The sequence below is a fragment of the Lepidochelys olivacea genome (assembly GCF_965140295.1).
Source record: "Lepidochelys olivacea isolate rLepOli2 genome assembly, chromosome: 14".
In the NCBI taxonomy this organism is placed as follows: Eukaryota; Metazoa; Chordata; order Testudines; family Cheloniidae; genus Lepidochelys; species Lepidochelys olivacea.
Window position 1 is genome coordinate 2,890,046 of NC_140424.1, and position 15,555 is coordinate 2,905,600.

At 53.0% G+C, this 15,555-nt stretch overlaps 1 protein-coding gene across 5 annotated transcripts in view; it reads right to left on the reverse strand.

The window, feature by feature from the left end:
- Positions 1-15,555, reverse strand: part of CEP131 (centrosomal protein 131) — a 29,911-nt gene that overhangs the window by 9,734 nt on the left and 4,622 nt on the right. Inside the window, exons 3-16 of one of the 5 annotated variants that reach the window (XM_084646966.1) lie at positions 14,491-14,585; positions 11,878-11,992; positions 11,271-11,398; positions 10,074-10,187; positions 9,136-9,288; positions 8,430-8,547; positions 7,387-7,512; positions 6,474-6,642; positions 6,202-6,302; positions 5,606-5,788; positions 4,875-5,066; positions 4,218-4,355; positions 3,320-3,445; positions 2,865-2,981 (exon numbers count right to left, since the gene is read on the reverse strand). In XM_084646966.1, coding sequence (XP_084503092.1) covers positions 2,865-2,981; positions 3,320-3,445; positions 4,218-4,355; positions 4,875-5,066; positions 5,606-5,788; positions 6,202-6,302; positions 6,474-6,642; positions 7,387-7,512; positions 8,430-8,547; positions 9,136-9,288; positions 10,074-10,187; positions 11,271-11,398; positions 11,878-11,992; positions 14,491-14,585 — 1,875 coding nt within the window. Of the gene's footprint in view, positions 1-2,864; positions 2,982-3,319; positions 3,446-4,217; positions 4,356-4,874; positions 5,067-5,605; positions 5,789-6,201; positions 6,303-6,473; positions 6,643-7,386; positions 7,513-8,429; positions 8,548-9,135; positions 9,289-10,067; positions 10,188-11,270; positions 11,399-11,877; positions 11,993-14,490; positions 14,586-15,555 lie in introns of all 5 variants that reach the window. The other 4 variants (XM_084646964.1, XM_084646967.1, XM_084646965.1 and 1 more) reach the window with 4 other exon arrangements.

The window sequence follows — 15,555 nt, forward strand, 5'->3', positions numbered from 1 at the left end:
GTGGCTGGGGCAGATGTTAGCATGTCACTCCTTCCTTAGACACTACTGCCAACAGCTTCCAATTCCATGGGCACAGGTGATGTTGGACACTCCAGGTCCTACTGCTCTTACCCTTCTTTTCTAGAGCACTTGTTTGGGAGAGCCGGGACGCTAGCTCCAGTGTCCTGGCCAGTCAAACATAAATCATTAACACTTGGCATTAGAAAGTTTCCATGGAGGTTTCAGTTGAATACAGCATTCTCTAATTGCTGGCCGGAATGCAGTGCTCCTTGTCCACACAGGAGGCAAAGCACCCTGAATCCTTTTGGATGTCAGACACTATAGAACCGTAAGACAGTTGTATGACCTGGACACTGTTCGGAAGGATGGAGGGAGGGAGGGGGCCATTCCAAAGGGTCTGTGGCTCTCTTTGGACAGCACGACCCCCCTCCAGGGGGAGGAGACAGCGAATTGCACAGCAGCGAAGTCAGAAGAGGAAGTAAATGATGGCTCTGACTCAGCCACTGAGCTCAGTAACCAGTGCAGGGAGACAGTGTGGTTGCGGCTGTTATTGTCAACGACCAACCCCCTGTGTCGAGTTGTGAAATCCTCCACACCCGCCCTGCCCCAGGCAGGGGTTAGCCTATTACCATCTTGATGCTTTCACCTGTAGGTGCTCAGAGAAAGCAGCAGCTACAGGTCAGCCAGACAGTGCACAGAACAGAGGTGCATGGCACAGAGAGATAAAAGAATACCTTTACCTGGGCACAGTGTGCCAGACTGGGGAGAAAGAGAGAGGGATCGGGGATGAGGGGGGACACACACAAAGGCATGTAAAGTAAGAGAGCCTGGGTGGGAGCAGAAACCCAACAGGGGACTGTGGTGATGACAGGAAGATGCAACCAAGCGGGTTAGTTAACACGTGGACAGTGCTGGGAATGCAGCATCTACAAGTGCTAAGGAATATCACAGCTGCCCCAGCGTCACAGCATAGCTGCCCCTGCTCACACAGGCGAGTGAGTGCAAGTCACAACTAGGCTTCCTGCTAACCGGCTGCAGGAAGTGCTGAAGGGGAGGGGGGCACACGAAAGCACCAACTGCTCATTCACTCCTGTGACTCAGAACGCAGATGCAGCAGCCTAACTAGCTGTGCACTGGGGCCAATACTGAAACCTGCAGCTCTCAAAAGAGCTGAGTGGAAGGAAGGCCCCATGAACCCATTTCCTCTCCGCTGACCAGCATGTGACTGGGGGCTAACAAGAAGGGGCTCCTGACTGCTTGGCAACTCGACTGGCCCTAGAGAAGCCGAGAAAGGGAATTTACCCCATCACACAAAGAATGACCATGGGGCTGGGGCACCAGCGTGAGACCTAGGAAGCCTGGGTTCAACTCCCGGCTCTGCCACAGACATCCTGTGTGACCTTGGGCGAGTCCCTCTGGGCCTCAGCTCCCCTCTGTACTACGGGGCTAAACGCCCTGGCCTGCTGCACGTGGGGACGTGAAGATAAATGGACTAAAGATCACAAGGCCCCCAGATACTACAGTCATGGGGGCCAGAGGAGTACATGGGGCAGACAGATCATGGCAGGAGCCCTCAGCCTGGATCTGTACCACCCCCTCACTTTCCCCAGCTATTCTCTCGTTAGTAAGTATTGCTGCCGTGGAATCAGCCTCACATCTCGAACAGGTGCTGGGCCAGCTCAGCCCACTGCAAGATGCGAGCCACCCAGAGGCTCTGTGGAGTACAAGCACACTTGCCTTTCCCTCCTGTCTGGACTCAAACTCTGGCTTAAAAACCAAAGTGAAACGAGTTTGGTGGGTCTTGACTTAGTTTCTATGCGTCCATGTGATAAAGTGGCCACGGTTTGATGCTAACGGCTGTCTCCGCTTCGTGCAGGGCTAGGAAATAAACAGCAGGAGGTGTGATAGGTCAGGACTGGGGTTCATTGGCAGGTCTGCGGGCAGGCAGGGGGCCAGGAGCACAACAGCAGGAGGTGCTGGAGGTCCATTGTCAGTGTGCGTGGGAGGGTCGGGCACCCTTGCCAAGGAGTCAGTTCAGAGCTGCTGAGACTGGCTGACGAGAACAGATACAAACACCCTCTGACTAAGGCGAGGGGACGAGATGCTGCTCTGTCTGACCAGCGCACAGCGACTGAGTCATGGGTAAAACCTGGGCTACGGGAAACGCAGGATGACGGTTCCTCACGACGAGGCAGCGTCCCGCAGAGGATGGACTGTTTGCCAGAGGGCGGCAGGGAGGGAGGACAAGCTGAGTTCTCAGAGGCCTTTTGCCATCGCTCCCTCCTAGGGTTCCCCAACCCACGTTACCCTCAGGCCCTGCACATTTCCAGCCTGGGAACAAGCCCCTCTTTAAAGTATCCGAAGCCACAGGAAGTGGGGCTGCCGTAAGAAACTCTTCTTCAGAGGCAGGTTTGTTCTGGTGCCTAGCATCCCTCTCCACTGGAGTGAGGCCTCACCCCACACTGCCCAGAGGGCTTGGGGCGTCGCCTCCGCAGCCTGGCCTTGGTTGGGAAACAGGCCGTCCTCAGCAATCTGACACCAGCAGCTTTCCATTGCATGCCCAGCTCTAATTCCATCTGCCCAGCCAGGCAGGATGGAAGCCTCTACCTGGGAACAACGTGCTTCCTGCCTCCTCTAGCTTGCCAGCTAGACTCAGACTGGGACCCACCCCTCAGGGGGAAGGCATGCTCTCTCCTTTTCATCAGCAGAAGAGGTAGCCAGGACCTGGATGGCTCCAGCCTAAGAAAGCTCACAGATTGGAGAGGACACGCTGTGCTCTCCCTCTGCTGTGATCGTCTCAGAGCAAGTCTCAACTCTCCACTTCCCACCCCCCACCCATCCCCCCCGCCTCCAAGCCTTCTCACCAGCTCATGCTGCTCCTGCATTTGGGAAATCTTCTTGGTGTATTTCTGGTCCACCTGCTTCAGCTCTGCCACCACAGCCTCGCACTTCTCACTCAGAACCTTCTTATCGTCAATCAGCTGAGAGAGAGAGAGGGTGGGGGAAGGTTAGATCACTCTGCTCGGGACCCAGCACCCACACTGTGGGCAGTGACTACACCACAAGTCCTTGGGAAGTTAGCTGGCAGAGCATCCTTTAACTACTCCAAAGGCTGGTATAGAACCTGCTCCCTCTCCCCACCAGGCAGCCCCTTACTGGAGAATGGGAAGCCCCCGTCACACCCAGGCACAAGGGCTTTTGGAAGGAGTTTGTAACTGGAGCAGACTCCCAATGCTTCAAGGAGGACCACTGGAGGGGTGCAAGGAGAGGGCTCCTGGCTTTGTGATTCTAAAGCATCCCACCCGGGAGGGGAGATTACCTGGTCGATGAAGGCCAGGTGTCTCTGGATAGCAGCCTCGTACTGCTCTCTCTGCAGTTGGAGCTGGTGGCTAAGCTCCTTCTCAGTCTCTTTGACATGCCGCACAGTCAGTTCCCGCTGCTGTGCCTGTCAGGCGCAGGGGAAATAACCACAGGACGTTAAGGAGAGCTGCCCACCCAGAGCCGGGGCTGGCATAACCGGTCACTTTAGTCCTGAAGGGCACAGAGAGGACAGAGACCAGGAATGGTGCCTGCCCACTAGGTTCAGCTTGACTGGGGTTGAAGGCTACCCATTCTCACCTCCTGGGGCTGCCAGGTCCCAGTGTGAGGGGATGGGAAGGAGAGAAAGGGAGCAGAGTGCAGACTGGGCAGGTGGGGCCAGAGGCAAGAAAGGCAGCAGTCCTGGCATGCTAGCGCCCTTCCTGAAGAGTTGCAGGCTGGATCAGGAGCGTGGCCAGAACCCAAGCAGCTCCCATTAGGGTCACTGACACTGACGCGTGCTTTGGCAGTACAGAGAAGGCTCAGAAGTCCCCACCCGACTGGGTATCTTGCGTACAAGGAGCGTGGAGGTGAGCATGCCATGGATGGAAGGGATTGCCCAGCCCCCCAGCTGGGCTTTCCCAGACCACTGCCAATGGCTCAGTCTGCCTCAGCTCAGGAGCCATCCCTCTGGTCCCTCCATGTTAGCTTGGCACCATGATGGAGAGGATCTGCCCCCATATTGCCAGTGGTACTTCGCATGGCTAAATGCTTGCCTTGTGGTGCAGGGGGTGGTACAGCTGCCCTCTCACATGGTAGAGGGTGCAGGCCAGCCCTGAAGGGCCAGTTCTGGTTCCCACTGCTGCAGGTCCCCTGGCCTGCACCCCCGCCCCAGGCTGGTGAGTGTCTAGGCTACACACCAGAGCAGTCTGCAGCAGGGTGATGGCTCGCTTCTTCTCCTCCATCTCCAGTTTCAGCCTCACGATGGAGCTGGTGACCTCTGTGGCTACGGCTGAAGCTTGCTCCAGGTGGGCCACCTCCTCTTCAGACAAGAGCCCCTGGGAGAGGAAACCAGCTCAGTGTAGGACCAGGAAACCCGCTCCTCCCACCAGCATCCACCCCCCAGGTCTCCAGAGGCAGGAGGGCCTCAGCCACTGTACTGTCAGGCCCCTCAAAAGGGCTCTGGAACCCCACCCTCACCTACAGGACAGGTCTCTTGCTAGCCTCCTGGAATGGAGACAGTAGATGTATTCCCATTCCATGCCCCAAAAGCCACACCCCAACCTCCCACTTGCCCAAGGCCATGCCTTTTAGAGACTCCCCGCCATCCCAAAGCATCCTGTAGGAGTCCAGAGAGCAGCAAAATGTAGGGGAACATGGTCCTAAGGCCTTGGTGGCTTCCCCTTTTCCGGCGAGGATGACGACGGATCCATTTCAGCCTCCATTACATTGGCCCCACGTCACTGGGACACGCTCTCATTCTGTTCCACATCAGCTTCAGAGTGGAAGAGCTGCTGGCAAGCTCCCACTTAACACACAGTCTAGATGCTAGTCTAGCACACTGCCCTGCCGCTCACCTCCTGCTGAGTGGCAGAGGCAGCAGATCTGGGCCGCTCCTGCTCAGACTTCTCCATCTCATCCAGGAAGGTGATGATGCTCTGGAGCTTGGCTTCAGAGAGCAGAGCCCCATCCCCAGGGACGCCGGGGCAGTGGTTCAGCTTTCCAAACTTCTCCAGGTTATCGGCAGTCAGGGAATTGGAGTCAGCCTCCTGCTCAGGGAGAAGATGTATTGCATTCATGGACACAGCAGCCAGCAGGGAGAAGTGCAGTGCAATTGCACAACAGAGAGCGGGGACTGCTTGGGAGGCAAGGCAGTGGGTGAGTAATCAGCAGTCACCAATGGATCCGAATTCTTCCATCGCCCCCTAATGGCCAGTCCTCATATGGACACACACACACACACCACGTCCACAGGAATTCTCCCCGGAAGAGCACAGCCTGATTGAGAGAAGGGTTTTAGCAAGGCCCTGCTGCTCCGGGGGCGGGGCGGGGGTCGGCGGAGAACAAGTCATACATGCTCCAATTCCCCAGCCAGGCCAAATTCCACCTTGTCCCCAACTGACAGTCGCAGAGGCATTTCACGAGCATTAACTTTTCATCCCCGCTCTCTCCTGCCAAGCACTCGATCCCTTCTCTGACTGCGCGGCTGCAGCAGCGAGCCCTAGCAGGAAAGCCTCCTTGCCCGCAGCAGCCTTAGCCCAGCTCTGTCTAGGGGATGGTCTTACCCAACCCTGAGCCCTGACATTACCCCATCTATCCAGGCATATTTGTCTTTCTTGTAGAGCTTAGGTTGGGGCAGCAGCTCCGGCTCCTCCTCCAGCAGTTTGAGGGTGTCCAGAAGCTCACTGAGGGTGACCTTGGACTGGGCTCTGTTGGTCGCAGTGACCACCACCTGCAGCTCCTCACTGGCCAGCTCTCCGGAGTTCACATCCTAGGGAAGAAGGGGTGGGAGGAATTGAGGGAAAACCCACCCTTGGTAAGACGGTTTATAGGGCCTGCCCAGCTGTAATCCGGGCTTTAAATAACCACAGAAAGCAGGGGGCTCAGTGCGGCCTGATGCAGAACAGGGAGATCAACAGCCCTTTGAACTGAGAAAGGCCCATCTTTAGGGCTGCGTGAGCAATGCACAGTCAAGCTTTCTCTGCAGTTGGGTCATTTTCCAGGCTCTCATGCAAGCCTCTTCAGCACAGACCCCTGGGCCGGCTGAGCAAAGGGCTGAGCACCTGCTGGTCCGCACTGAGCCGAAAGGGTCTGGAGGGAGGGGAGAGGAGGGAGAGAGAAATCCAGTGCCTGAGCTTTCGAAAGCCCCAGTGACTGGAAAGAGAAGAGAAGAGCTGAGCCCACCTGCGGTTTGTCCTCTGCCATGTTATCCTGTCCAGTGCCCGAACCGGGCCCTGGGGGGAAGATTTCTGCAGGCTCGGCAGCTGCTGTGCGGAAATTTGCACCTGTGGGAATCAAAGCAGCATTCACTGCTTTACACCAACCCAAGAGCAATCACCACATGCCCTGGCCCTCCTTCCGGCTTCCATGCCCCAGCACCCTGCTGCCCTGGCTCTCACCCGCTGGCAAGAGGTGCACATGCAGCTATGGTCTGAAGGCCTCGGGGAGATTCTCACCTGCATTATTGGCCTTGACGACGCTGTTGGAGGGACTGATGTTCTTCACAGAGGCTGGCTTGGTGGGTTTTTTCCTTCCCACCCGTCTGCTCTCCTTCAGCAGCACCAACTCCTCCTCTGCGAGGCGCTTTGCATCAGCGGCCTTTTGGGCTCGTTTCTGTTGAAGCTCCTGTAACAGGGAACCGTCCGTCAGCACCCTGCCCGGCACAAGGCCCCCCTCTGCCCATGCTGCCAAGACCCTGTACCATCAGTTTGTGTGATCAATGGCTGGGGGCAGGGGGTCAGAGCTTGAGCACTGGGGAAGATGCTAGTGAGACTGGCTAAACTTAGCGCAGCAGGCACTGAAGGGTTAATGAGATGACAATGCCATCCAGCAAGACCGAGGACATCACTTAAAAATGAACATGTCCATGCTGCATCGGCAGCCCCCGGAGACCGAGCCTTCCCACCCAGGGCTGGCAGGGTGGGAGTAACCACGGCACAGACTGCGAGGTGCTCCGACAGTGCAGTGACGCGGGCACGATACATACGACAGATGCTGCATGCTCCCAGCCAGCATGCTTCCACCTGCCCTGCAGGGAGTCCAGTCTCTGTGGCCTACTGAGCTATGGCCTCTCTGCAGGGACTGCCAGTTCGGATGTGGACGGTTGTTTTCCAAGAGCTAGACTGAGATCAGCTTTTCACACAGACTGCTGAACGGCAAGAGACTCCAGGCTGGCCAGGGCAGAGGCGCTGTATCCCACTCCACACTGAGCTGCCCAGCCTCCCCGCAACTCTTGCCCCTACTTACGCTGCGTGAAGCCCTTGTGAAGGCAGAGAAACTCCCCTCCCCGCCCTTCTCCACATACACATTAAAGATGGCTCCTGAGTAGGTAAGCCAAACAAACTGATCCACCCATTACTCAGAGCCCACCATTACTTGGATAGCAGCTCGCCGGGCCAGCTGGGCCTTCTCCTCCCGGATTCTCCGTCTCTCTTCATCCTTCTTCCGCTGCAAGTCCAGGATGTTCCCCTCCTCCATCCGTGGCTGCTGCCTTTCCTTCACAGAAGCACAGATGGACGTTATTGAGAACTATGGATGCTCCTCACCAGCATTTGCTGCCCATAGCAAAGAGATGCGAACAAACCACATTTCCCTCCTGCCTGGGTTGCCCTGAACCCAGAAAGTTTCCTGCCCCAACCCTCCCTTTTCAGAGACTCTGTGCCCAGAGAGGTTTCACCCTAGGGTGCATGTTTATGAAACACTAAAAGCAATTATCTGCTGGCTGGGTTTGAAATCACTGATAAGACAGGCTTAAAAATAGAAACACATGCAAGAGCTACATTTCCCCCCCCATTTACATAAATAATTAAATACAAAGAAATATAAAAAGCTGCAGAGGACGCACCACTTCCTAAGGTGTCAGTTATTACCAATGGGGCACAACAGGCCCACACAGGACATCACTGCCCTAGACATTATGTGTCCCCAGCAACCTGACCCCGGAGAACGAGGACTGGTGCCTTCAACAGGAGCTAAAGCCGTTACTGCCAAACAAGTGGCTGCTTGCAGCTATGCCAAGGGAAGGGAATGACACTTGGAGAAACCACTCAGAGGCTGACACAAGGGGCTTGTGGCCTGATTTTCAGAGGAACTAAATTCCCATGAATGTCAACGTGAACGTTCGCCATCCAAACACCCCGGCCAGCGGTGCTCTGTGCTGCCACATGGGCCACCCGAGTTCGGCGCCTGGGCCCTTCTCTGGCTCCATGAGCCTGGAGGGGCCTAATGTCTCTCAACACATCCTTCCGGCTAGATATCAAGCCCTGTCCAGTTCTCAGCTGGGTGGCCTGGTGGCCAGGGGAGAACTACTTTTCCTGTTTCTAGGGGCAGCAGCACACCACTGTCACACAAGGGGGTGCTGGACTGGGGAGTTGGCTCTGAACAAATACCCAGGAGACCTGACTGCGACAGACCTCTCTCTTGGAAGCCAACAAGTGCTCGAGAGCGGCTGCACCCATTTTGTGCCTCTGCGAGTGACGTCGGTACCAGCGCTGGATGGTCACAGCTGCCAGGTTAACCTGATGAATGAACCTACAAGGGGAAGAGGTGACTCAGTGAGACTGCTGTAAGCACGTGGGCAGAGACCCACACCCCACAGCCTGAGGCACTACTGACCGCCTGCCTCATATGGTCACTCTGTTCAGACGGACATGCCCACAAGGGGACAGTTGTTTCTGGGGAGATTAGTTATAAGAACAGCCAGACTGGGTCAGACCCAAGGTCCATCTAGCTCAGTATCCTGTCTTCCTGTATGATCAGGCCACACAAGGTCACAGAGAGACTGAAAGCACAGACCCAGACTGTGGGCAGGGCTAAATCAATGTAGCTCCATTTAAGTTACTGGAGATATGCCAATTTCCACCAGCCGAGGATCTGGCCCACACACAAACCCACAGAATATGCACATCCAAATGTTACGGGCAAAACCTGCTCCCTCTTCCAGCTTCTGCGCTGTATCCCACTTCCATTTCCCCATGCCCTCTATGGTCTGCCTTGACATTGCCCATTGCCTCTCCCAGCTATGGCTCTCCCTTCTCCCCCTCCACCAGCCCAGAGCTTCTCCCACCCTGCCTGGAAACTCCTCTTCTCCCCACCTTTCTGTTCTGCTCCCTGCCTCACCTCTCCGCCTCCTCCTCCGTCACCTCCTTCCTCTTGAGCAGGCTGCTGCTGCTGTTGTTGCGGGGCATTATGTTGTTGCTGGAAAAGTTCTTCTGAGACTTCTTGAAGCTGCTGCTCTCACTGTCCTCGTTTGAGGTTGCCTTGATCATGTTGCTAAGAGAGAGGAGACTGTCTAGGGCTATCCTGCCCACTGCCATGGCTATCCTGCTGCATGCCACACCCACCCAGCAGACTGGCCCAGTGCACAGGGCAGTAAAAGGTGCTTTGCTGTGCCCACCAGCCAGACCCATAGGCACCCATAACCCTCTCACTCTGCGTAAAACAGGCACCTCTTGCTGGACAAGTAACTGCTCTTGGGCTTCACCCTCTGCCAGGGACCGGCATGTTTCAAGAGGTAAGGAAACCCTGACAGAGGAGAAGGCACTTGCCGACAGCCATGCAGCGAGTCAGTGGAACAGCTGGGAATATAACCAGGAGTCCTGGGTTGCCAGATCTCTGTGAGCACCTCCGCTGGTCAGGCAAGCACAATGAAACCCCATTTGTAAAGAGTGACTAGGGCTTTAGGAGCTGAACGGAGAGTCAAACGCTCAGTGTTTCACAGAGAGCCCTCTCTCTTTCTTGTCTCACACGCCCTCAGTTCAAGGCCTGGACCAGTTCTGAGCCCTCAGGAGGTGCCTGGAGGTCCATGAACAGGTCTGGGGACCATTCTATCAGAGCTGCAGTCTATCAGGGGCCTGAACTGAAGGAGACCAGGCAGTCAGCTAGCAATATCAGTCACACTCAGGGGTGGCATGTTTTAAGAAGCATCCCTTCTCACGTGTCTAAACCCCTCCTGCGTGTATGGCGCGAGCCAGGCACAGGAGTGGGCCTGGTCACCTAGTCCTGGCCTCTCCAGAGGCAGAGAAATAGTCCCCAGCAGAGCATTCACTCACACGTACTTGAGGGAGGTTGCTGCTTGGTTGGAACTTTTCGGAGTGGAGGCCTTGTCTGTAATGGAGTAGTTGTTATGCACCATGGTGGTGACACAGTTGCCCATGGCCCCTTTGTTACTCCTTGCGTGGAGAGAAGAATGAGATGTTAGGATTGGCTGGATCAGAGAACAGAAATGGGCTCTTAAGATAACTCTGTACTGTTTTCCCAGCACCCCAAATACTCACAGCTTCTCTTAGGCTTTCACGCATTGTTACCAGGTGCATTGCTGCCCAGAAGGCAGCTCCTAGAAATTCACTTGTCACCTAGAATGTACTCCTCCCCAGCTGGGACACAGCATTATACAGAGAGCCACACACACATCCCCATAGCGAAGGAGATGTGCTAACTTGGGGCTGCAGCCGAGAGCCTGTGGGTTTGAGTCTGCCCGTCCCGGCATTTTCAATGTGTTGGGCTGGCATAAGCCTTGCCTTTCGCAGCACGGGAAAGGAGGGAGTTTCAAATGCTGCATTGCAAAACCCTCTGTACACATTTCCTATACCATTTAGTCACCTGCAGCACTGGACTCCTGCTCTCTAGAGTGAGTGGAGCCATTGTGCTCTCTAGTAAACGAGCGAGGAAGAAGCTTTGTAACCTAATGCACTGGAGCTACTTTATCCAAAACGCTGCGGCTAAAGCCATCTTCCCCTCCTGCCACGTTCTCCTCGAACACCTTTGTCAGCTTCCTGCCTCTTCAACCCCAGGTTCAGTCTCCTCATCCTCACCTGTGCAGCTCCATCCCCCTGCTTTCTAACAGCTGCTGCCTTTGCCTGCTCCTTCCACTCCTGGATTCATGCTTTATTCATTCCCTCTCCTAAATCTAGAGCAGCCTCTCTCTTCCTGGGCACTAAGCAACCTTCTTTTCAGCCTTCAAGTGTCTCCTCTCCAGCCCAATCTTCCATGACTAATCTCTGCTCAGATGCCATCAGCGCCCTGTTGCATCAGACCCTTAGCTGTCACGGTGCAGTTAGTTTAGATGGTGAGCTCCATCCCCCTGGTCTGTAAAATCCCATGCATACCCTATAAATAATGTGCATGGGGGTCTAGACAGCTGTTCACATCTCATTTTCAGCTGACTCATATCACCACCTCCTTTTCTTGGTTTTAGCTCCACATCTAAAGAAGAGGGGTGAACCCTCTTAGCCCTGTGCTGCTACCTCTCTTACCTGTTATTGGCAGTGAAGTTGGCTGCCAGCAGCACCGTGGTTTCTTTCTTCCTCATGCCTGCTGGGGACTCAAGGGTGCTGGAGCTGCGGGTGCTGGATGGGATCGGGAAGACCCTGGGTTGATCGTCCTACCATGGCGTTAAGCAGAAGTATGAGTGCGTATTATAAACCCTCCCTGGGGAATGTGGTCTCCCTGCAAGGGCCAGCGTCTCCCAGAAAGATTCACTGTCCCACCATTCATGTGGTTTGAAAGGTCCATTTGCACTTCTCCAGGCTTCACATCAGACACCAGGGACCAACAGCCAGTGGGCCAGACAAACAGAACCACGGTCTAACACAGCCAGGGAGCACCCACATGGCAGTAGGCTGCCTTGTTAACCATTTGTGCTTCAGATCTAATGGGCAGGATACCAGGTTGTTCAACCACATCAGCACCAAGCTGGAAACGTACCCCTATACAAAGGCTGTACATACCCCTATACAGAAAGGCCTGATCAAGGACTGAAGCATGTGGCTTGCCCCATTAACTTGAAGTCAGTGGGCTACTCACATGTGTATGAGCAGCGTAATGTGGCCCACAGCAGTCAAAATAGGTTGTCTCCCTTACCAGGATATTCCATGTGGTTTTCTTTTCCGGGGAGGTTTTGCTCAGACTTGCCAGCTTTTTTCTTCCCCCAGAGCTGCTGTCAAAGAAGGTCAAGAAGTCTCCAGGCTGCTCAGTACTGTTATCCCAAAAGAAGGACATCCCAAGAAAGATAAGGAATGAAAAAAAAAAATCCTTTTCAAGAACCTCAAATGCAGAATTAACAGCAATAAAACAGTGACGCCCTGGGGGTTTCTTCTTCAAAGGCGGCGTCTGTGGTGCCAGGGGAGGCTGTTGGGTGCCCTGCTCTTAACAAATTGTCACAGTCTGACACTAATCCATAGAACTGGCTTGAAAAAGCTGAGACTCACCTGGCACCTGTTATCCAAAACAAGAAGGAAAAGAGCTTTGCTGAAAGAAGGTGTCATTATGTAGTCATTGGTTCTATATATAATTAGCTCATACAAAGTGCTGTATATTTCGAAGCCCCATGTAAATAGATGTTATATTACAGGAAGGAGTATGAGTGAGTGGCACAGCAGGGACTGAGAGTCAGGACTCCTGGGTTCTATCAATGACTTGCCACATGACCTGTGGAAAATCACCAACTCATCTCAAATATCCCACTCAAATATCCCACTCACGGGGGTGTTTTGAGAATTAACAAGAATATGTAAAGTGCTTTGAGATTCCTGGAGAGGTGGAAAGTGTGGAGGAGCGTATGCAAGGATGCATGTGTTCCCATAACTTGAAGCAAAGGCTGTACATACCTAGCAATAACTCAAGGTGGTGGGTGGGGGGAGATATTTCACTGAATGTAGCATTTTTTTTTTTTTTTTTTTAAGTCTGAAAACCAAATACCCAGAATTAAAGCTTGACCAAAAAGAAACCTTCAGACAGCAGGAAGCACACAAGCACAGCATCTGCCTTTCTCATGGTACCCTGAAGTCCACGTGGACACAGAGTCTGGTTATGCTTCTAAAACTAGTCAGTCTGTTGATAAACTCTGCACAGCCTGTCAAAGCCTTTGCAAACCTCGCAGAGTCCAGCAGAGCTCACAGTCTGCTGCACCCCAAAGCGTTCTCTCATTTCTAACTTGGCAGTGAGCAGCCCCAGCTCAGCACAGACCTGTGCTCCATCTCCTCCTAAGAGCTTGCAACTAAACCAGGGCTCACAATTTCTGAGCTACAGAGTGGCAAAAACAGTGTTACAAGAATTTGCCAAAGAAATAAGCCTGTTTATTCAAGCTCCCATCTTTCAGAAATGGTGTGTATTTTCTGCCTAAAATTGGCCAGGACTCCTCCTCTCTCCACCAACCACAGTGCAAAATTAGAAGGGCAGAGGGCCTTTAGTGAGGCTTTACCCAGCAGGAGGCAAAAATCAGGCTTATAAGGAAGAGCCAGTTACAACTCCTAACATGGGAACAAGCGACCTCCATAAACAAGCCCTTGTGGAAAGGCCCGATTAACCTGGAAACTTTGTGAAGAACCTCACAAACAGCACACTAGTCTGAAGAGCCAGCTCTACCAGGACTCTGGTCTGTGTCAAGTGGCATGGGAGAGAACTATTCTCTCAGTGGACCGGGACTTAAATCCCCATATCGTCTACTGTTCTACACACAAAAGAATTTCCCTTTGGCATTTAACAATGCATTCCTGGAGGTGTGGGAGGCCTAGCTTTTAAGAGAAGCAGCAGCAGCAAGAAAAGCAAACCTTCACTGTGCATCAGCTCCTAGGAATAGGCTGTCCAGAGACCCCCGCATACCCCACTCTTACACTCCGACGTTCAGCTCCCCCTTTCATACTGATCAAGTAATCAGCCTTTAGAACGTGTGAGAGGCCCTAGGTGAGAAGCATGGTATAAAATATTAGAGCCTGCAGCTGGAAGAGACATGGCATTCGTTTCTTTCATTCCTATAGTTCCCCTTTGCCTCCCTCTCCCAATTCAGCATTTTATGTCCCTAACAGTAACAAAGAGCAAAGGAGCACCAGGACCCCATGGGCTGGGGGCAAATTTTATTCAAAAAGGAGACATGGCCCTTCCCAATCAGAGGCAGTCAAGTGTCTGAAATAGCAGAATAATGCCCTCCTGCCCCTTGCAAGACAAGAAGAGTGAGGACAGGCCGCAGGGAGGTCACAGCAGTTGACAGGAGTCGTTTCTTCTCTCCTATAGTAATACCTGATGCTCTCTCCCTTTTGAGAGCTGAAGAAATCTAGCTACCTATTTATGAGGCCCCCCCATCACAGTAGTGTCTGAGCACCCACAGGGTTGGGAAGTAGATGTGGTCAATTCAATAGGTCTGCTGTCCCCCTCCGTGTCTTGTCCACCTTGCAAGCACAATGATTTGCTATTGTACGGTGGCTCATGAGTGCTAGGCAGCACAGGTTGGATTATTAGCATGGGCAACAGTGCCTACTGGAATTAATATGGCACTCAGTTTACTTGAGGCTCATTTCTGAAAGGGGTTTCAGGCCCCCAGAATTATACTTCCTATCTCCCTTGGATTCTAACCTCATGTTCCTGCAAGTGAAGTACCTGGAACTCAGACACTGACCAGTTAGCCTAACAAGACCATGATGCAGAGGGTTTCCTTGCTTTTTAGTAAACAGGATGGGTGGGTATTTTTTTAGCCCTTACCTGAAAGGACCATTCACCTGCTGGTTGACCTGGGTGGTACTATTCGATCTCCGGAGATTGTTAATGGCTCTGGAGCAGCCAAGTCCTGCATCTTCCTGCATAGGAGAAAATGAAATCTGTGACCAAGACACCCCCTATTCATACCTTACACACTATTGCAATGATATTTGTACAAAATACGCCTTGTGAGGCGTGATATAAAAGCTAACACCACACTGGATATTAAACTCACGATCAGAGAGGCACATGTTGACTTTATATGTGAAGTTACAAATTCTCTCTGTATGATGGTGAAGACAAGACAGCCTAACCAAAGTAAAGGGGATAAATGGGTCCGTCCTACACAAAGGAATGTGGGTTTACCTCAATTTACATATTAGCCGTAAACAAAGCTATTCAGCTAAAGGAGCAGGGGGTTATCCTGTTCCTAAGCTCAAGGGACAGAAATTAACATGGCTCCTGCACCCTAGAGAGATGCAGGAGACTAAGTCTGCCTGGTAAGATGAAGAAATCCCTTTGGGGATATAAGGAACAGAGAGAGACTCCACCTTTATCCTTCACCTCAGGCGAAAAAGAAACCAAGTGATTTGCTCTGTGATAGGTCCTGCCCAGGCCAGCCAGTTAAAAGCTCAAAAGGAGACTGGGGGTAAAAGAAACCATCTTGCTAGATTAAGTTTTAGACCTTGAGATGCGTGTTTTCACTTTCATTTGCTTGTAACCGTCTTGACCTTTCTCTCTTTTACTTGGTATCACTTAATCCATGCTCTCTCGTTAATTAACTTGTTTTACTTTTACTCTAACCCCCTTTGGTGCTATGATTGAAGGGACGGGAACATTTACCTCCGTTATATTGATAAGCTGTGATGGTCTGACTAACAGAGCAGCAAACTGAATGCCTTCTGTGAAAGCACAAGGGTAGTGGCTGTGCACTGCCAAGAAATCTCTCTGACGAGCCTGGGGGCTGGAGTTCACTGATTGTTATGTTACCCGCTGGCAAGGACTGGGCTAGGAGAGCCCTGAGGAGTTTGCTGGTGAGGAAGACAGACTGGCATGGCAGGGAGCTGA